The 13,310-nt window shown below is 47.4% G+C and overlaps 1 protein-coding gene across 1 annotated transcript in view; it reads right to left on the bottom strand.

Moving 5' to 3' along the window:
- Positions 1-12,959, bottom strand: part of Gle1 (GLE1 RNA export mediator) — a 40,427-nt gene extending 27,468 nt beyond the window's left edge. Inside the window, exons 1-6 of the mRNA XM_070014757.1 lie at positions 12,803-12,959; positions 8,289-8,516; positions 4,978-5,088; positions 4,102-4,250; positions 3,567-3,627; positions 2,311-2,565 (exon numbers count right to left, since the gene is read on the bottom strand). Coding sequence (XP_069870858.1) covers positions 2,311-2,565; positions 3,567-3,627; positions 4,102-4,250; positions 4,978-5,088; positions 8,289-8,516; positions 12,803-12,901 — 903 coding nt within the window. The 5' untranslated portion in view covers positions 12,902-12,959. The remainder of the gene's footprint in view (positions 1-2,310; positions 2,566-3,566; positions 3,628-4,101; positions 4,251-4,977; positions 5,089-8,288; positions 8,517-12,802) is intronic.
- Between the last annotated feature and the right edge of the window lie 351 nt (positions 12,960-13,310).

Below are 13,310 nucleotides of genomic sequence, written 5' to 3'. Positions count from 1 at the left end.
TAAGTGGCAAGTATCTGATTAACATTCATGAAGTCTAGCTATGCCCCAAAGAGTCCACAAAAGCCCATCTCAACCAATTAAAAAGCTAGGCAATGGTGATATGTAACTGTCATCCCAGGTACAAGGGAAGCATGAACAGGAGGACGGTGGTCCAGGTCAGCCCAAGCAAAAAGTGAGATACTGTTTAAAAATAACGTATAAAAAAAAAAAAAAAAAAGCAAACAACAGGGCTGCAAGTCCAGTACTATGGCTCACACCTGTGATCCTACCTACTCAGGAGGCTGACATCTGAGGATCACAAATCAAAGCCAACTAAGCAGAAGGAAAGTCCATGAGACCCTTATCTCCAATTAAGCACCAAAAAAAAAAAAAAAAAAAAGCAGGAAGTAAAACTGTGACTCAAGGGTAAGGTGCTAATCTTGAACAAAAAAAAGCTCAAGAAGGTGGCTCAGTGGTAGAGTTTTGCTTTTTGCTTTGCATGCATGAGGTCCTCGGTTCGATTCCTCAGCACCACATAAGCAGAAAAAGCTGGAAGTGGTAGAGTGCTAGCCTTGAGCTGAAGAGCTGAGAGATAGGATCCAGGTTCAGAGTTCAGGCCACAGAACAGACAAAAAAAAAAAAAAAAGAAAGCTCAAGAACAGTATTCAGGGGCTGGAAGGTGGCTCAGTGGTAGAGCACTTTCCTTGCATGCATGAGGCCCTGGTTCGATTCCTCAGCATCACATAAACAAATAGAAAAAAGCCGGAAGTGGTGCTGTGCCTCAAGTGGCAGAGCTGAGGGACAGCGCCCAGGCCCAGAGTTCTGGCCCAACGACCGGACCCCCAAAAAAAAAAAAAAAGAAGTTTTATCTACATGAGTCCAGCCTAAGGTGAGGCTAACACATACATATCCTGCTTCAAAAGGGTTTTTTAAGAAAATCTTATTAGCTGGGCCCTGGTGACTCATGCCTACAATTCTAGTGACTCAAGAGGCTGAGATTTGAGGATTGCAATTTGAAGCCAGCTCGGGTAGGAAAGTCTTATCTCCAATTAACCACCAGAAAACCAGAAGTGGCACTGTGGCTCAAAGTGGCAGAGCACTACCCTTGAGCAAAAAGAGCTCTGGGACAGCGCCCAGGCCCTGAGTTCAAGCCTCACAACCAACAAAAAAAAAAAAGTAATTAATAAAAAAACAAAAAAAGAAAATGTTACCTGTACTTGTCAACTCTTTGTAAGGATGTAACAGATGATAAGTAGTACTTCCTCCAACAGGAAAGCATTGCTTTTATTTTTATTATTTTATTTATTTGTTTGTTTATTTAGTCGGTCGTGGGGCTTGAACTCTGGGCTTGGGCACTGTCCCTGCGCTCTTCAGCTCAAGGCTAGCACTCTACCACTTGAGCCACAGCGCCACTCAGGGTTTTCTAGTGGTTTATAGGAGATAAGAGTCTCGCCCTCTGGGTAGTATGCACACTGGGAATTGGGTTGTGTGGACACTGGAATATGGGGAGTATGCACCCAAGGATCTGGGTAGTGTGCACACTGGTATCTGAGCAGAGTGGACACTGGGATTAAAAAAAAAAAAAGAGTCTCACGGACTTTCCTGCCCGGGCTAGCTTTGAACTGCGATCCTCAGATCTCAGCCTCCTGAGTAGCTAGGATTACAGGCGTAAGCCACCAGCGCCCGGCTTGAAAGCATTGCTTTTAAATCAGAAAATAATTTTCCTTTAAGGGTGTCTTTTTCCAACAGAAAGCAAATTCAAACTTTACAGCTTTGGTGCGGGGGGCTAGGAGGGGGATGAGAGCAGGGAAGTTTGGGTGGGGGGCAGGGGGAGGATGGGAAGGGATGGGAAGGGGAAACAAAGGAGGAAACTACAATGCTTGATAAGAAATATACTCATGGGGCTGGGAAGGTGGCTCAGTGGTAGAGTGCTTGCCTTGCAAACATGAGGCCCTGGGTTCGATTCCTCAGCACCACATAAGCAAAAAAAAAAAAAAAAAAAAAAAAAGAAATGTACTCATTATCTTGCCCATGTAATTGTAACCCGTCTGTATAGTATTTTCACAATTAAAAAAAAATCAAATTCGGGCTGGGAAGGTGGCTCAGTGGTAGAGCGCTTGCCTTGCATGCATGAGGCCCTGGGTTCGATTCCTCAGCACCACATAAGCAAAAAGAAAAAAAAGCCGGAAGTGGCGCTATGGCTCAAGTGGTAGGGCGCTAGCCTTGAGCTGAAGAGCTGAGGAGCTGAGGGACAGCGCCCAGGCCCAGAGTTCAAGCCCCATGACCGGAACCAAAAAAAAAAAAAAATCAAATTCATATGCAGCCCCTTACCTCTGATGCAGCACGAATGATCGCAGAGATTAGGCTGCATAGCTGGTTGCCCCTGGTGCGGAAGGCAGCCAGGCTAACCCCTTGCAGGTCCCCATGCTGGTCAGAGGCCTCCAGTTGCTGGCTGAGCTGCAGCACCTCCTCCTGCAGGGTGTAAAGGCTCCGAAGTCGGACCTGGCCTTCTTCCTTCTGCAGCCGCTCCAGCTCTGCCTGTTTAATGCGCTGTTGCTCTGCCTCCCGAAGCTTCAGGTTGAGAATCTACAGAAAGGGCCACTGAGTCACTTTATGACAGGCATGCGGAAAGGCTTTTCCTTTCGGCAAGCTCAAGTCCTAGGTGAATTATACATTTTCAGATGTGCTCAGAGCAGAAAAAGGACTTCTCAAGACCCTGTGATGATTAACTTTCATTGTCAACTTGACTGGACTGAGCTCTTAGGTTAATAAAAGTACACCTCAGCCGGGTACTAGTGGCTCATGCCTGTAATCCTAGCTACTCAGGAGGCTGAGATCCAAAGATGCTGGTTCAAAGCCAGTCCAGAGGGCTAGGAAGGTTGCTTAGTGGTAGAGTGCTTGCCTTGCATGCATGAGACCCTAGGTTCATTCGATTCCTCAGCACTACATAAGCAGAAAAAGCTGTTGCTCAAGTGGTAGAGCACTAGCTGCAGAGTGGAGAGACAATGCCTAGACCCAAAGTGCAGGCTCCATGACTGAACCTCCTCCCTTCCCTCCCCCCCCCCGAAAAAAAACCAGTTCAGACAGGAAGGTCTATGAGACTCATATTGCCAAATAATCAGCAAAATGACAAAAAAGGTGCTATGGTTCAAGGGGTAGGGTGCCTGTCTTGAAAGAAAAAGCTAAGGGATAATGCCCAGGCCAAGTTCAAGCTCCAGTACTGGAAGGGAAAACAAAAAAGGCAAGCATACCTCTGCAGGAGGAAGACCTGCTCTGAATGTGGCACCATCCCATAGGCTGGAGCCCAGAGAAGGCTTTATCTTTCTGCTTCCTGGCTGCCATCATGTCAGTGCTATGCTGACACGACTTGCCTACCTTGAGTTGAAACCCCTGAAAATGTGAGCCAAAATAAATCTTCTCCAAATTTTTCTCTCAAGTACTTGGTCATAACAACAAAGTAAGTGACACAGCCCAGTCTCCCAGAGGTGTGACTGGCCTAGGTTCTCCAGGATAGTTCTCTGCTGGAAGCTGACACTTCATACAGGCTGCAGACATTGGCACAATCCCTGAGGCTCCCAGGTACAGACCTTGGCTCTGTGGCGATGCTCAGCTTTCAGCTTCTCCTGGTGGCCCAGAGCTTCTCTAGTGCTGAAGAGTAAGGGAAGAGAGAAATTTAGAGATGGTTCCTAAGATTGCTTTCCCTCTCTTAGAGCCATTTTGTTGGGTTACACTGATCATCTTGCCACAGATGGTCATTTCTTTGGGTTATAAGTTTCTCTGCCTATATTATTATAAAACTTGAAGTCTTGGGACTTGAACTCTTCTACTTTTGGATTCCTCTTGGGAATGAATTCCTGTTGAGACCATAAGATATTCCTAGCTGGGGCAGGGAATGGGGCTTAGTGGTAGAGTGCTTGCCTAGCATGCATGAAGCCCTGGGTTTCATTCCTTAGTACCACAAACACAGAAAAAGCCAGAAGTGGTGCTGTGGCTCAAGTGGCAGAATGCTAACCTTGAGCAAAAAGAAGCTCAGGAACAGTGCCCAGGCCCTGAGTTCAAACCCCAGGACTGCCAAAAAAAAAAACAAAAACACATTCCTAACTGTAATTCAAGGAAACTCACCTCTTCTCCATCACTTCCCGCAAGTCCTGGAATTCTTTATGTTGCTTCAGTTCTTTGCGTTCATCAAACCGCTTCAGCTGTTCAGATGCCATCTCTGAGAAGGAGCGTACCTTCCTCTCTTGTTCCTCCTGCCACTGCCTCAAGCCCTCCTGAAAAGGATCAGCATCTGCTCTTGGAGCACCAGCACAGCTCTGGGCCATTTTCCCTTGGTCCTGAACACTCAAGGCCTGCTGCTCATTTCTTAGGACAGGGGAAGGAGCTTTCTTTCTACTTTCAACAGACCCTTAAACTCAGCTGTTTTGGAAATGTCTTCCAGTTTGCTCCAAGTGGTGTTGTTTTATTTGTGGGAGGAAGGGTAAGACAGGGTTTTGTGGTATAGCCCAGGATCTTCTTGTATCTATCTCCTGAAATGTGTGTACCACCACACCTGAGATTATGTTATTCTAAGGGTGGAGGGGAGTGGTTGCCTAGCCTGTGTGAGACTCTTGGTTTGATAACACACACACACACACACACACACACACACACACACACACACACACACACACTAAAAAAAAAAAGGGAGAAAGACACATTAATCTATTTCAAAACATTTTGCAAGAAGGTAAATTAAACAAAGACTATGTTAAAATGAGGTGGGGGCCAGGCTTTACTGGCTCACACTTGTAATCCTATATACCCAGGAAGCTAAGACCTGGGGAACCTTGGTTTGAAGCCATCCTGGGAAAAAAAGAGTCTGTAAGATTCCATCTCTAAGACTATATGAGTAGCTAAGATTCTACAAGTAACACATAGTAAGTATTCTTAGACCTGGAGAAATGCAGTGAAATACAGCCCTCTAGGGTCAAACCTGCCTTGCTTCACGGGTTCACTTACCGTTCCTTTCATTCTATGCAAAAATTCATACATTCGGATGCAGCCTTCCACTCTGACCCCTCGGGAGGACTGCAGGGCCATGGGTTCTGGGTGCTGGGGCTCATGTTTGTCCTACACAGACAAAAGATTTTTTTTAAAGTTTTAACATGCTTAAGTTTATGTCTTCTACACAAATATTGCATCCTGTGTTAGCTTTCCATCATTAACAAAATGCCTTGAAAATCAATTTCAAGGAGGAAAGGTTTATTTTGGTTCCCAACAGAGGTTATCCAGAGGTTATTCTTCCTATCTACTGTTACTTGGCTACAAGAGGTTCTGAGCTTTCGTGAAGCAGAACATGATGATGAAAAGCATGGAGTGGAGCAAAGCTGCTCACCTCATAGTTACCAGGAAGTATAGGAAAAGGGGCAGGTAGGAGAGCTGAAGGGATTGGAGAATAAATAGCTAACAAGGAGGCATGCCCTCAAGGATCCACTGCTTTCAACTCAAGTTCCTTTTCCATCGCCTCCCAGTAGCCCATCAAAATACGAAACCAGCAACAGATTGATCTATTGACGGAATGAGAGCCTCATGATTCAATCACTGCCTAAAATCCTGTTGTAGGACACTGCTGCACTGGGAACCAAGCCTTCAACATGTGAGTCATCTTAGATCCAAACTGTAACACATCCCAACTTATGAACCAATAATGAACTTTTTTTTTTTTTTTGGGGGGGGGGGAGGTCTGGTCGTGGGATCTGAACTCTGGGCCTAGGCGCTGTCCCTCAGCTCTTCAGCACAAGGCTAGCTCTACCACTTGAGCCACACAGCCACTTCCGGCTTTTTTTTTTTTTTTGTCGGTGGTGGGGCTTGAACTCTGGGCCTGGGCGTTGTCCCTCAGCTCTACCACTTGAGCTACAGCGCCACTTCTGGTTTTCTGGTGGGTTATTGGAGATAGGAGTCTCACGGTCTTTCTTGCCCGGGCTGGCTTTGAACCGCTATCCTCAGATCTCAGCCTCCTGAGTAGCTAGGATTACAGGCGTGAGCCACCAGCGCCCAGCTCTTCCGGCTTTTTTTTTTTTCTGCTTATGTGGTGCTGAGGAATGGAACCCAGGGCCTCATGCATACAAAGCAAGTGCTCTACCACTGAGCCACCTTCCCAGCCCCCAATAATGAACTTATGAGCCTCCAATAACTAGGACAACAAGAAAAAAAAATGTAGGTAAAAACCAGTATATTTTTTCATGACACTTAACAGTATTCTTTTTTTTTTTTTTTGTAGTACTAGGAATTAAACCCAGAGCCTACTTCCTAGTAGGCAAGAACTCTATCACTGAGCTATATGCCCAGCCTGTTTCTTTAATAAACTTATGTTTGTTGTTTTGGGTAGCTTTTTGGTTTGCTTTGATTTGGCTTGCCTGCTTGTTTTACTTTGCCCAGAAAATGCTGCTACTTTCATTTGAAAATCCAGAAGTGGAGCTGTTGCTCAAGTGGTAAAGCACTAGCCTTGAGCAAAAGAAATCAGGGACAGTGCCCAGGCCCTGAGTTCAAGTCTCACAACCAAAAAAAAAAAAATCACCAAGAATAATTTTTCAACTAGAAAAAAAATTTTCAAAGGCAGGGAAACAAGAAATAGAAACAAGGGGCTGGGAAGGTGGCTCAGTGGTAGAGCGCTTACCTTGCATGCATGAAGCCCTGGGTTCAATTCCTTAGCACCACATAAGCAAAAAGAAAAAAGCCAGAAGCGGCGCTGTGGCTCAAGTGGTAGAGCGCTAGCCTTGAGCGGAAGAGCTAAGGGACAGTGTCCAGGCCCAGAGTTCAGGCCCCACAACCAGGCCCCCCCACCCCCCCAAAAAAAAGAAAAGAAATAGAACCAAGGTAAAAAAAAAAACTCTACATAAACAATGTCTGAGCCAGGCACCAGTAGTCCCACCTATAATCCTAGCTACTTGAGGCTGAGATCAGAGGATCGCAATTCAAAGCCAGCCAGGGCAGGAAAGTCCAACAAACTCCTACCTCCAATAAACCACCAGAAAACCAGAAATGGCTCTGTGGCTCAAGTGGTAGAGCTCTAGCCTTGAGCTGAAGAACTGAGGTATAGCACCCAGGCCCAGAGTTCAAGCCAAAAAAAAAAAAAAAAGATGTAGCTGTAGTACCAGTGGCTCATGCCTTCCATCCTAGCTATTCAGGAGGCTGAGATCTGAGGATTGTGGTTCAAAGCCAGCCTGGACTGAAAAGTCCACGTCAGACTCTTTTCGTGTGTGTGTGTGTGTGTGTGTGTGTGTGTGTGTGTGTGTGTGTGTGTGTGTGTGTGTGTGTGTGTGTCGGGGTAGTCAGTTGTGGGGCTTGAACTCTGGGCCTGGGTACTGTGTGTGTGTGTGTGTGTGTGTGTTGGGGTAGTCAGTTGTGGGGCTTGAACTCTGGGCCTGGGTACTGTGTGTGTGTGTGTCGGGGGGGTAGTCAGTTGTGGGGCTTGAACTCTGGGCCTGGGTACTGTCCATCTCTTCAGCTCAACCCTAGCACTCTACCACTTGAGCCACAGAACCACTTTCAGTTTTCTGGTGGTTAATTGAAGGTAAGTCTCACGGACTTTCCTTGCTTGGACTAGCTTTGGACCGTGATCCCCACATCTCAGCTTCTTGAGTAGCTAGGATTACAGGCCTGAGCCACCAGTACCAAGCATCTTCTTCCTCTTCTTTTTTATTCTATTTTTTTTTTTTTGTCGGTCGTGGGGCTTGAACTCTGGGCCTGAGCGCTGTCCCTCAGCTCTTCAGCTCAAGGCGAGCGCTCTACCACTTGAGCTACAGCGCCACTTCCGGTTTTCTGGTGGTTTATTGGAGATAGGAGTCTCATGGTCTTTCCTGCCCGGGCTGGCTTTGAACCGCGATCCTCAGATCTCAGCCTCCTGAGTAGCTAGGATTACAGGCGTGAGCCACCAGCGCCCGGCTTTCTATTTTTTTTAACCAAAGTGGTAGAATGCTACCATTGAGCAAAAGAGCTCAGGGACAGTGCCTGGACTCTTGAACAGCTCCCCACTGCCTCCCAAAAAAGTTGTAAATTTCACTCTAAGCTTTCTAGTAACTACAATGTTCATGAAGAAAAGTAATTCAGTTGCTCATGAAATTAGTTACTGTATATGGTAAGAGAAGTGAGAACTTTCTCTCTCTGAATCTTCATAAGGGAACACTGAATGATGTAGTAAACACTAGCTCTACCAAGAGACCCAATGGGAACAATCATTATTTACCCAGGGAAAGGTCACTGCCATATGACAGTAACAAACACTATAAAATTTGTGGTCACTATGTCAATTGTCTTAAATTAAACAATACCTTAGCTCCATTTGGTGATGTAGGAGATGCTGGTGAGCTGGCATAGCTTCTGATGGGAGATGTGGGAACAAGCAAAGCCTGGTCTAGGGCTGAAGTAGAGTCAGAAGATGGTGAATTCTCAGAGGAAGAGGAGTTTTCTTCAGCTTGCTTATGAGGTAAGACGTGATCTACTATCCATCCAGAATAAGAAGATAGCTTGGGAAGAGACATACACTCTTCTAAAACATCCTAAAGAAAAGAAGGTTTAGTCTACTTAATATATACTCTGACATAAGTATAATATACTACATGTTTTTCTGAACCTCTCAGAAGGCCCAAATAAGTCAATACCTAAGATCCCAAATAAGTGTGTTAACAGTCAGAGATGAAAAAGTCCAGAGGTTCTGTGTGCTGTGTGTGTGTGTGTGTCTAATAGTACTAGGGCTTGAACTCAAGGCCTAGGCACTGCCCTTAACTAAAACAGTAATCCCAGCATGAGGCAGCAGAGATGAAAGGATACAGGCAAAAAATAGCAAAATTTCATCTTAACCAGTAAGTTGGGTTTGAGCGTGTGCACATACTGTCATTCCAACTATGTGGCAGGCACAAATAAGAGGATTTTAGTCCAGGACAGACTGGGCAAAAACTCCAGTCATTATTCAAAAACTGAGGCTGGGTTCCTGTGGCTGTCTCCAATGACTCACACCTGTAATCCTGGCTAATCTGGAAGCTCAAAGCCAGCCCAAAGCCAGCCCCATGCAGGAAAGTCTGTGAGAGAATTTTTTTTTTTTTTAAACATGTCATGGGGCCTGAACTCTGGGCCAGGGCACCATCCCTCAGCTCTTCAGCTCAAGGCTGCCACTCTACCACTTGAAACAAAGCACCACTTTAGGCTTTTTTCCGCTCCTGTGGTGCTGAGGAATTGAACCCAGGGCCTCATGCATGCAAGGCAAGCACTCTACCACTGAGCCACCTTCCTAGCCCTGTGAGACTTTTTTTTTTTTTTGCGGGTCATGGTACCTGAACTCTGGGCCTGGGCACTGTCCCTCAGCTCTTCAGCTCAAGGCAAGTGCTCTACCCCCTGAGCTATAGCACCACTTCTGGCTTTTTCTGCTTATGTGGTGCTTAGGAACAGAACCCAGGGCCTCATGCATACTAGGCAAGCACTCTACCACGGAGCCACCTTCCCAGTCCCCCTGTGAGAGTCTTATCTCCAATTAAATCATCTAAAAAGCCAGAAGTGGAGCTGTGGCTCAAGTGGTATGGAACTAGCCTGGGGCAAAAAAAGTGACTGCACAGGCCCTGACTTCAAGATCCAGGACTGGCATGCACATGCACACACACACATACTGAAGCATGGGGGGGGGCGGGTGTCCTTGGCTTCAACTCAGGACCCAGGCACTGTCCCTGAGCCTTTTTGTGCTTTTTCTGTTTATGTGGTACTAAAGAATTGAACCTAGCCGGGCGCTGGTGGCTCACGCCTATAATCCTAGCTACTCAGGAGGCTGAGATCTGAGGATCGCGGTTCAAAGCCAGCCCGGGCAGGAGAGACCGTGAGACTCCTATCTCCAATAAACCACCAGAAAACCGGAAGTGGCGCTGTAGCTCAAGTGGTAGAGCGCTCACCTTGAGCTAAAGAGCTGAGGGACAGCGCCCAGGCCCAGAGTTCAAGCCCCATGATCGACAAAAAAAAAAAAAAAAGAATTGAACCTAGGGGTTCATGCATGCTAGGCAAGTACTCTACTACTAAGCCACATTCCCAGCGTGTGACTTTTTTTTTTAGTGTGGCTCAAGTAGTAGAGTACCCGCCTAGCAAGTATAAGCTCTAAATTCAAATCTCAGTACCCCCTCAAAACAAACCAACCAACCAGAATGAATGCCCATTTATTTTTTATTTATTTATTTATTTATTTATTTTGGTTGGTTGTGGGGCTTGAACTCTGGGCCTGGGCGCTGTCCCTCAGCTCTTCAGCTCAAGGCTAGCGCTCTACCACTTGAGCTACAGCGCCACTTCCGGTTTTCTGGTGGTTTACTGGAGATAGGGGTCTCATGATCTCTCTTGCCGGGGCTGGCTTTGAACCACGATCCTCAGATCTCAGCCTCCTGAGTAGCTAGGATTACAGGCGTGAGCCACCAGCGCCCGGCTTTATTTTTATTTTTTTTCGGTCTGGTCACAGGCCTGAACTCTGGGCCTGAACGCTGTCCCTCAGCTCTTCAGCTCAAGGCTAATGCTCAACCACTTGAGCCACAGCGCCACTTCCGGCTTTTTTCTTTTGGCTCATGTGGTGCTGAGGAATCGAACTCAGGGCCTCAGGCATGCAAGGTAAGCGCTCTACCACTAAGCCACCTTCCCGGCCCGAATGCCCATTTTTTTGAAATACTGTTATGACAATACTTTTCCTCATTCTTTTGAACAAAATTAAGTTCATTCCAGGGGCAAATTCACAAGAATTATCAAAAGCAATGAACTGACAACTGACAAACTGTAAGACTATTCATGCAATACATCACAGATAGAAGGCTATTATCCTCAATACATAAAGAATTTGTAGGAGTGTGGTTCAAGTGGTACACTGCTTGCCTGGCAAGTGCAAGACCTTATTTTTGTTCCTTTAGAGAGTAGTATCTCCACAAAACAAAATGCACAATCTAAGTCTGGTGGTTTACACACATCGATGCTTGGATTAATTTTTCTTAACTGTCAAATAAGCCAGGGGCTGGGATTATAGCTCAGTGCAAAATGCTTGCCTATTTAAATGCAACATCTTTTTTTTTTTTTTGGGTCCGGTCCTGGGGCCTGAACTCTGGGCCTGGGTGCTATCCTTCAGCTCTTCAGCTCAAGGCTAGCGCTCTACCACTTGAGCCACAACGCCACTTCTGGCTTTTTTCTTTTTGCTTATGTGGTGCTGAGGAATCGAACCCAGGGCCTCATGCATGCAAGGCAAGTGCTCTACCACTGAGCGACCATCCCAGCCCCTTAAGTGCAACATCTTGAGTTTCTTTTTGTTGTTGTTTTGGTCCATCATGGGGCCTGAACTCTGGCGCTGTCCATCAGCTCTTCAGCTAAAGGGTAGTTGCTCTACCACTTGAGCCATAGTACCACTTCTGGCTTTTTTTAGCTTGTGTGGTGCTGAGGAATCGAACCCAGAGCCTCATGAATGCAAGGCAAGCACTCTACCACTGAGCCACCCTCCCAGCCCAACATCTTGGGTTTCTAAGACCTAAGGTTTGCAGTTTGAAGCCAGTCTGGGCAGAAAAGTCAAACAGAAACTTTTTTTTTTTTGCAGGTCATGGGGCCTGAACTCTGGGCCTGGGTGCTGTCCCTCAGCTCTTCAGCTCAAGGCTAGCGCTCTACCACTGTAGCCACAGCACCACTTCCGGCTTTTTCTGCTTATGTGGTGCTGAGGAATCGAACCCAGGGCCTCATGCATGCAAGGCAAGCATTCTACCACTGAGCCACCTTCCCAGTTCCTCAAACAGAAACTTATCTCCAAATAACCACTCAAAAGCCAGAAGTGATGCTGTGGCTTAAAGTGGTAGAGCGTGAGCCTTGAACAAAAATGCCCAGGGACAGAGCCCAAGCCTTAAGTTCAAGCCCCACAACAGGCAAAAAAAAAAAAAAAAGACAAGCCAGGTAAATGTGACTCATGTTTGTAATCCTAACTACTCAGGAGGCTGAGATTTGGAGGTTGGAAACCAGCCTGAGTATTAAATTAATTTGGATTATCTCTGATTAATCGGCAAAAAACCAGAAGTGGAGCTGGTTCAAGGGCTTGTATAATCACCAGCCGGGTCTATGCGGAGCTGTCGACGGAACCATCCTGCTAATGAACAGGACAAGGCCCTGAGTTCAAGCCCCAGGACTGGCATGACAACTGTGAAAAAGACATCAAATGCGGGGGGGGGGGGGCGGGGGGTAATAACTGCTTTTTAAATTGTTTCCTATCGAGGTTTGAAGAGAGAGGACAACGTTCCGTGTGTAGCAGGATTAGCAGAACGTGGCCATGGCAGCTTCAGATAGGACAACATTCCGTGTGTAGCTAGATTAGCAGAACGTGGCCATGGCAGCTTTGCCCGAACGATCTCCACATTCCCAGTCCAGATACAGAGTTTTGACAAAACCTAGACACCGTGACCACGCCCCATTCGCTGGACAGCTCTGCTGAACGTCATCTAAAACTGGATCATTTCAACCGCACCGAGGAGTCAAGTGGTGTTCACCGCTCCTCCCTAAATCTGGAACTTTCAGCACAGGAAAAACACAGTAATGGAGCTGACTGGGCGGCTGGGGCCGCTCTGACCACGGGCCACGCCGGCTGGGGTGGCCGCGAAGCCTTTGGCCCACGTCTGAAGGGAACTCCTTGGAAGGGCTGCCGGAGCGGGACACGCACACGCAGACATCGAGACATAAATGCGGGTGGTGCGGGCGCCCAGTCCGCCGCCCAGCGCCTGCCAGGGAAGAGGGACCGACGGAAGCCCGTCGCGGGCGGCCTGCGAAGCCATGGCGGCCCGGGGCGCCACCCCGCCCCGCTCACCTCGCCCCGCAGCAGCCAGTCGCGGTTGTAGCACAGGCGACCTTTATGGGAACTGCGGAGCGCCTGCAGGGTCTCCCAGCAGCGACCCTCGGACGGCATGATGGTTCCGGCGACAGCTCCTCACAGACGCGGCTGGTGACTACAACAAGCCCTCGAATCAGCCGCCAGAAAAGGGCACCGGCTTCCGTTTCCGGGTCACACATTCAGCGTAGCCCCGCCTTTAACGGTTGAAAACTACTTCCGGCGGCGTTCCTGCCTGCCAGCGCGCCTGCGTAGACCTAGGCTGCAGGGTAGAAGACCAGCAGGTAGAAAGTGGTTTTATGGAAAAATTCTCACTCCCTGTCCTAAGAGTACAAATGGAGAGGACTTGAGAGAAGACAGCCTGTGAGTTCCCCAAGAGGCTAATCATAGTAAGCGTCTCTCACTAGTGTATACTAGAGAAATATGTCCACCCTAAGACTTGGGTATTCATGTCCATGCGAGCATTGGACAAAATGCTAGCCATCCA

Source organism: Dipodomys merriami, unplaced genomic scaffold (assembly GCF_024711535.1).
Source record: "Dipodomys merriami isolate MVZ:Mamm:240054 unplaced genomic scaffold, mDipMer1.0.p SCAF_11, whole genome shotgun sequence".
In the NCBI taxonomy this organism is placed as follows: Eukaryota; Metazoa; Chordata; class Mammalia; order Rodentia; family Heteromyidae; genus Dipodomys; species Dipodomys merriami.
This window is presented reverse-complemented; position numbering and strand designations above follow the sequence as displayed.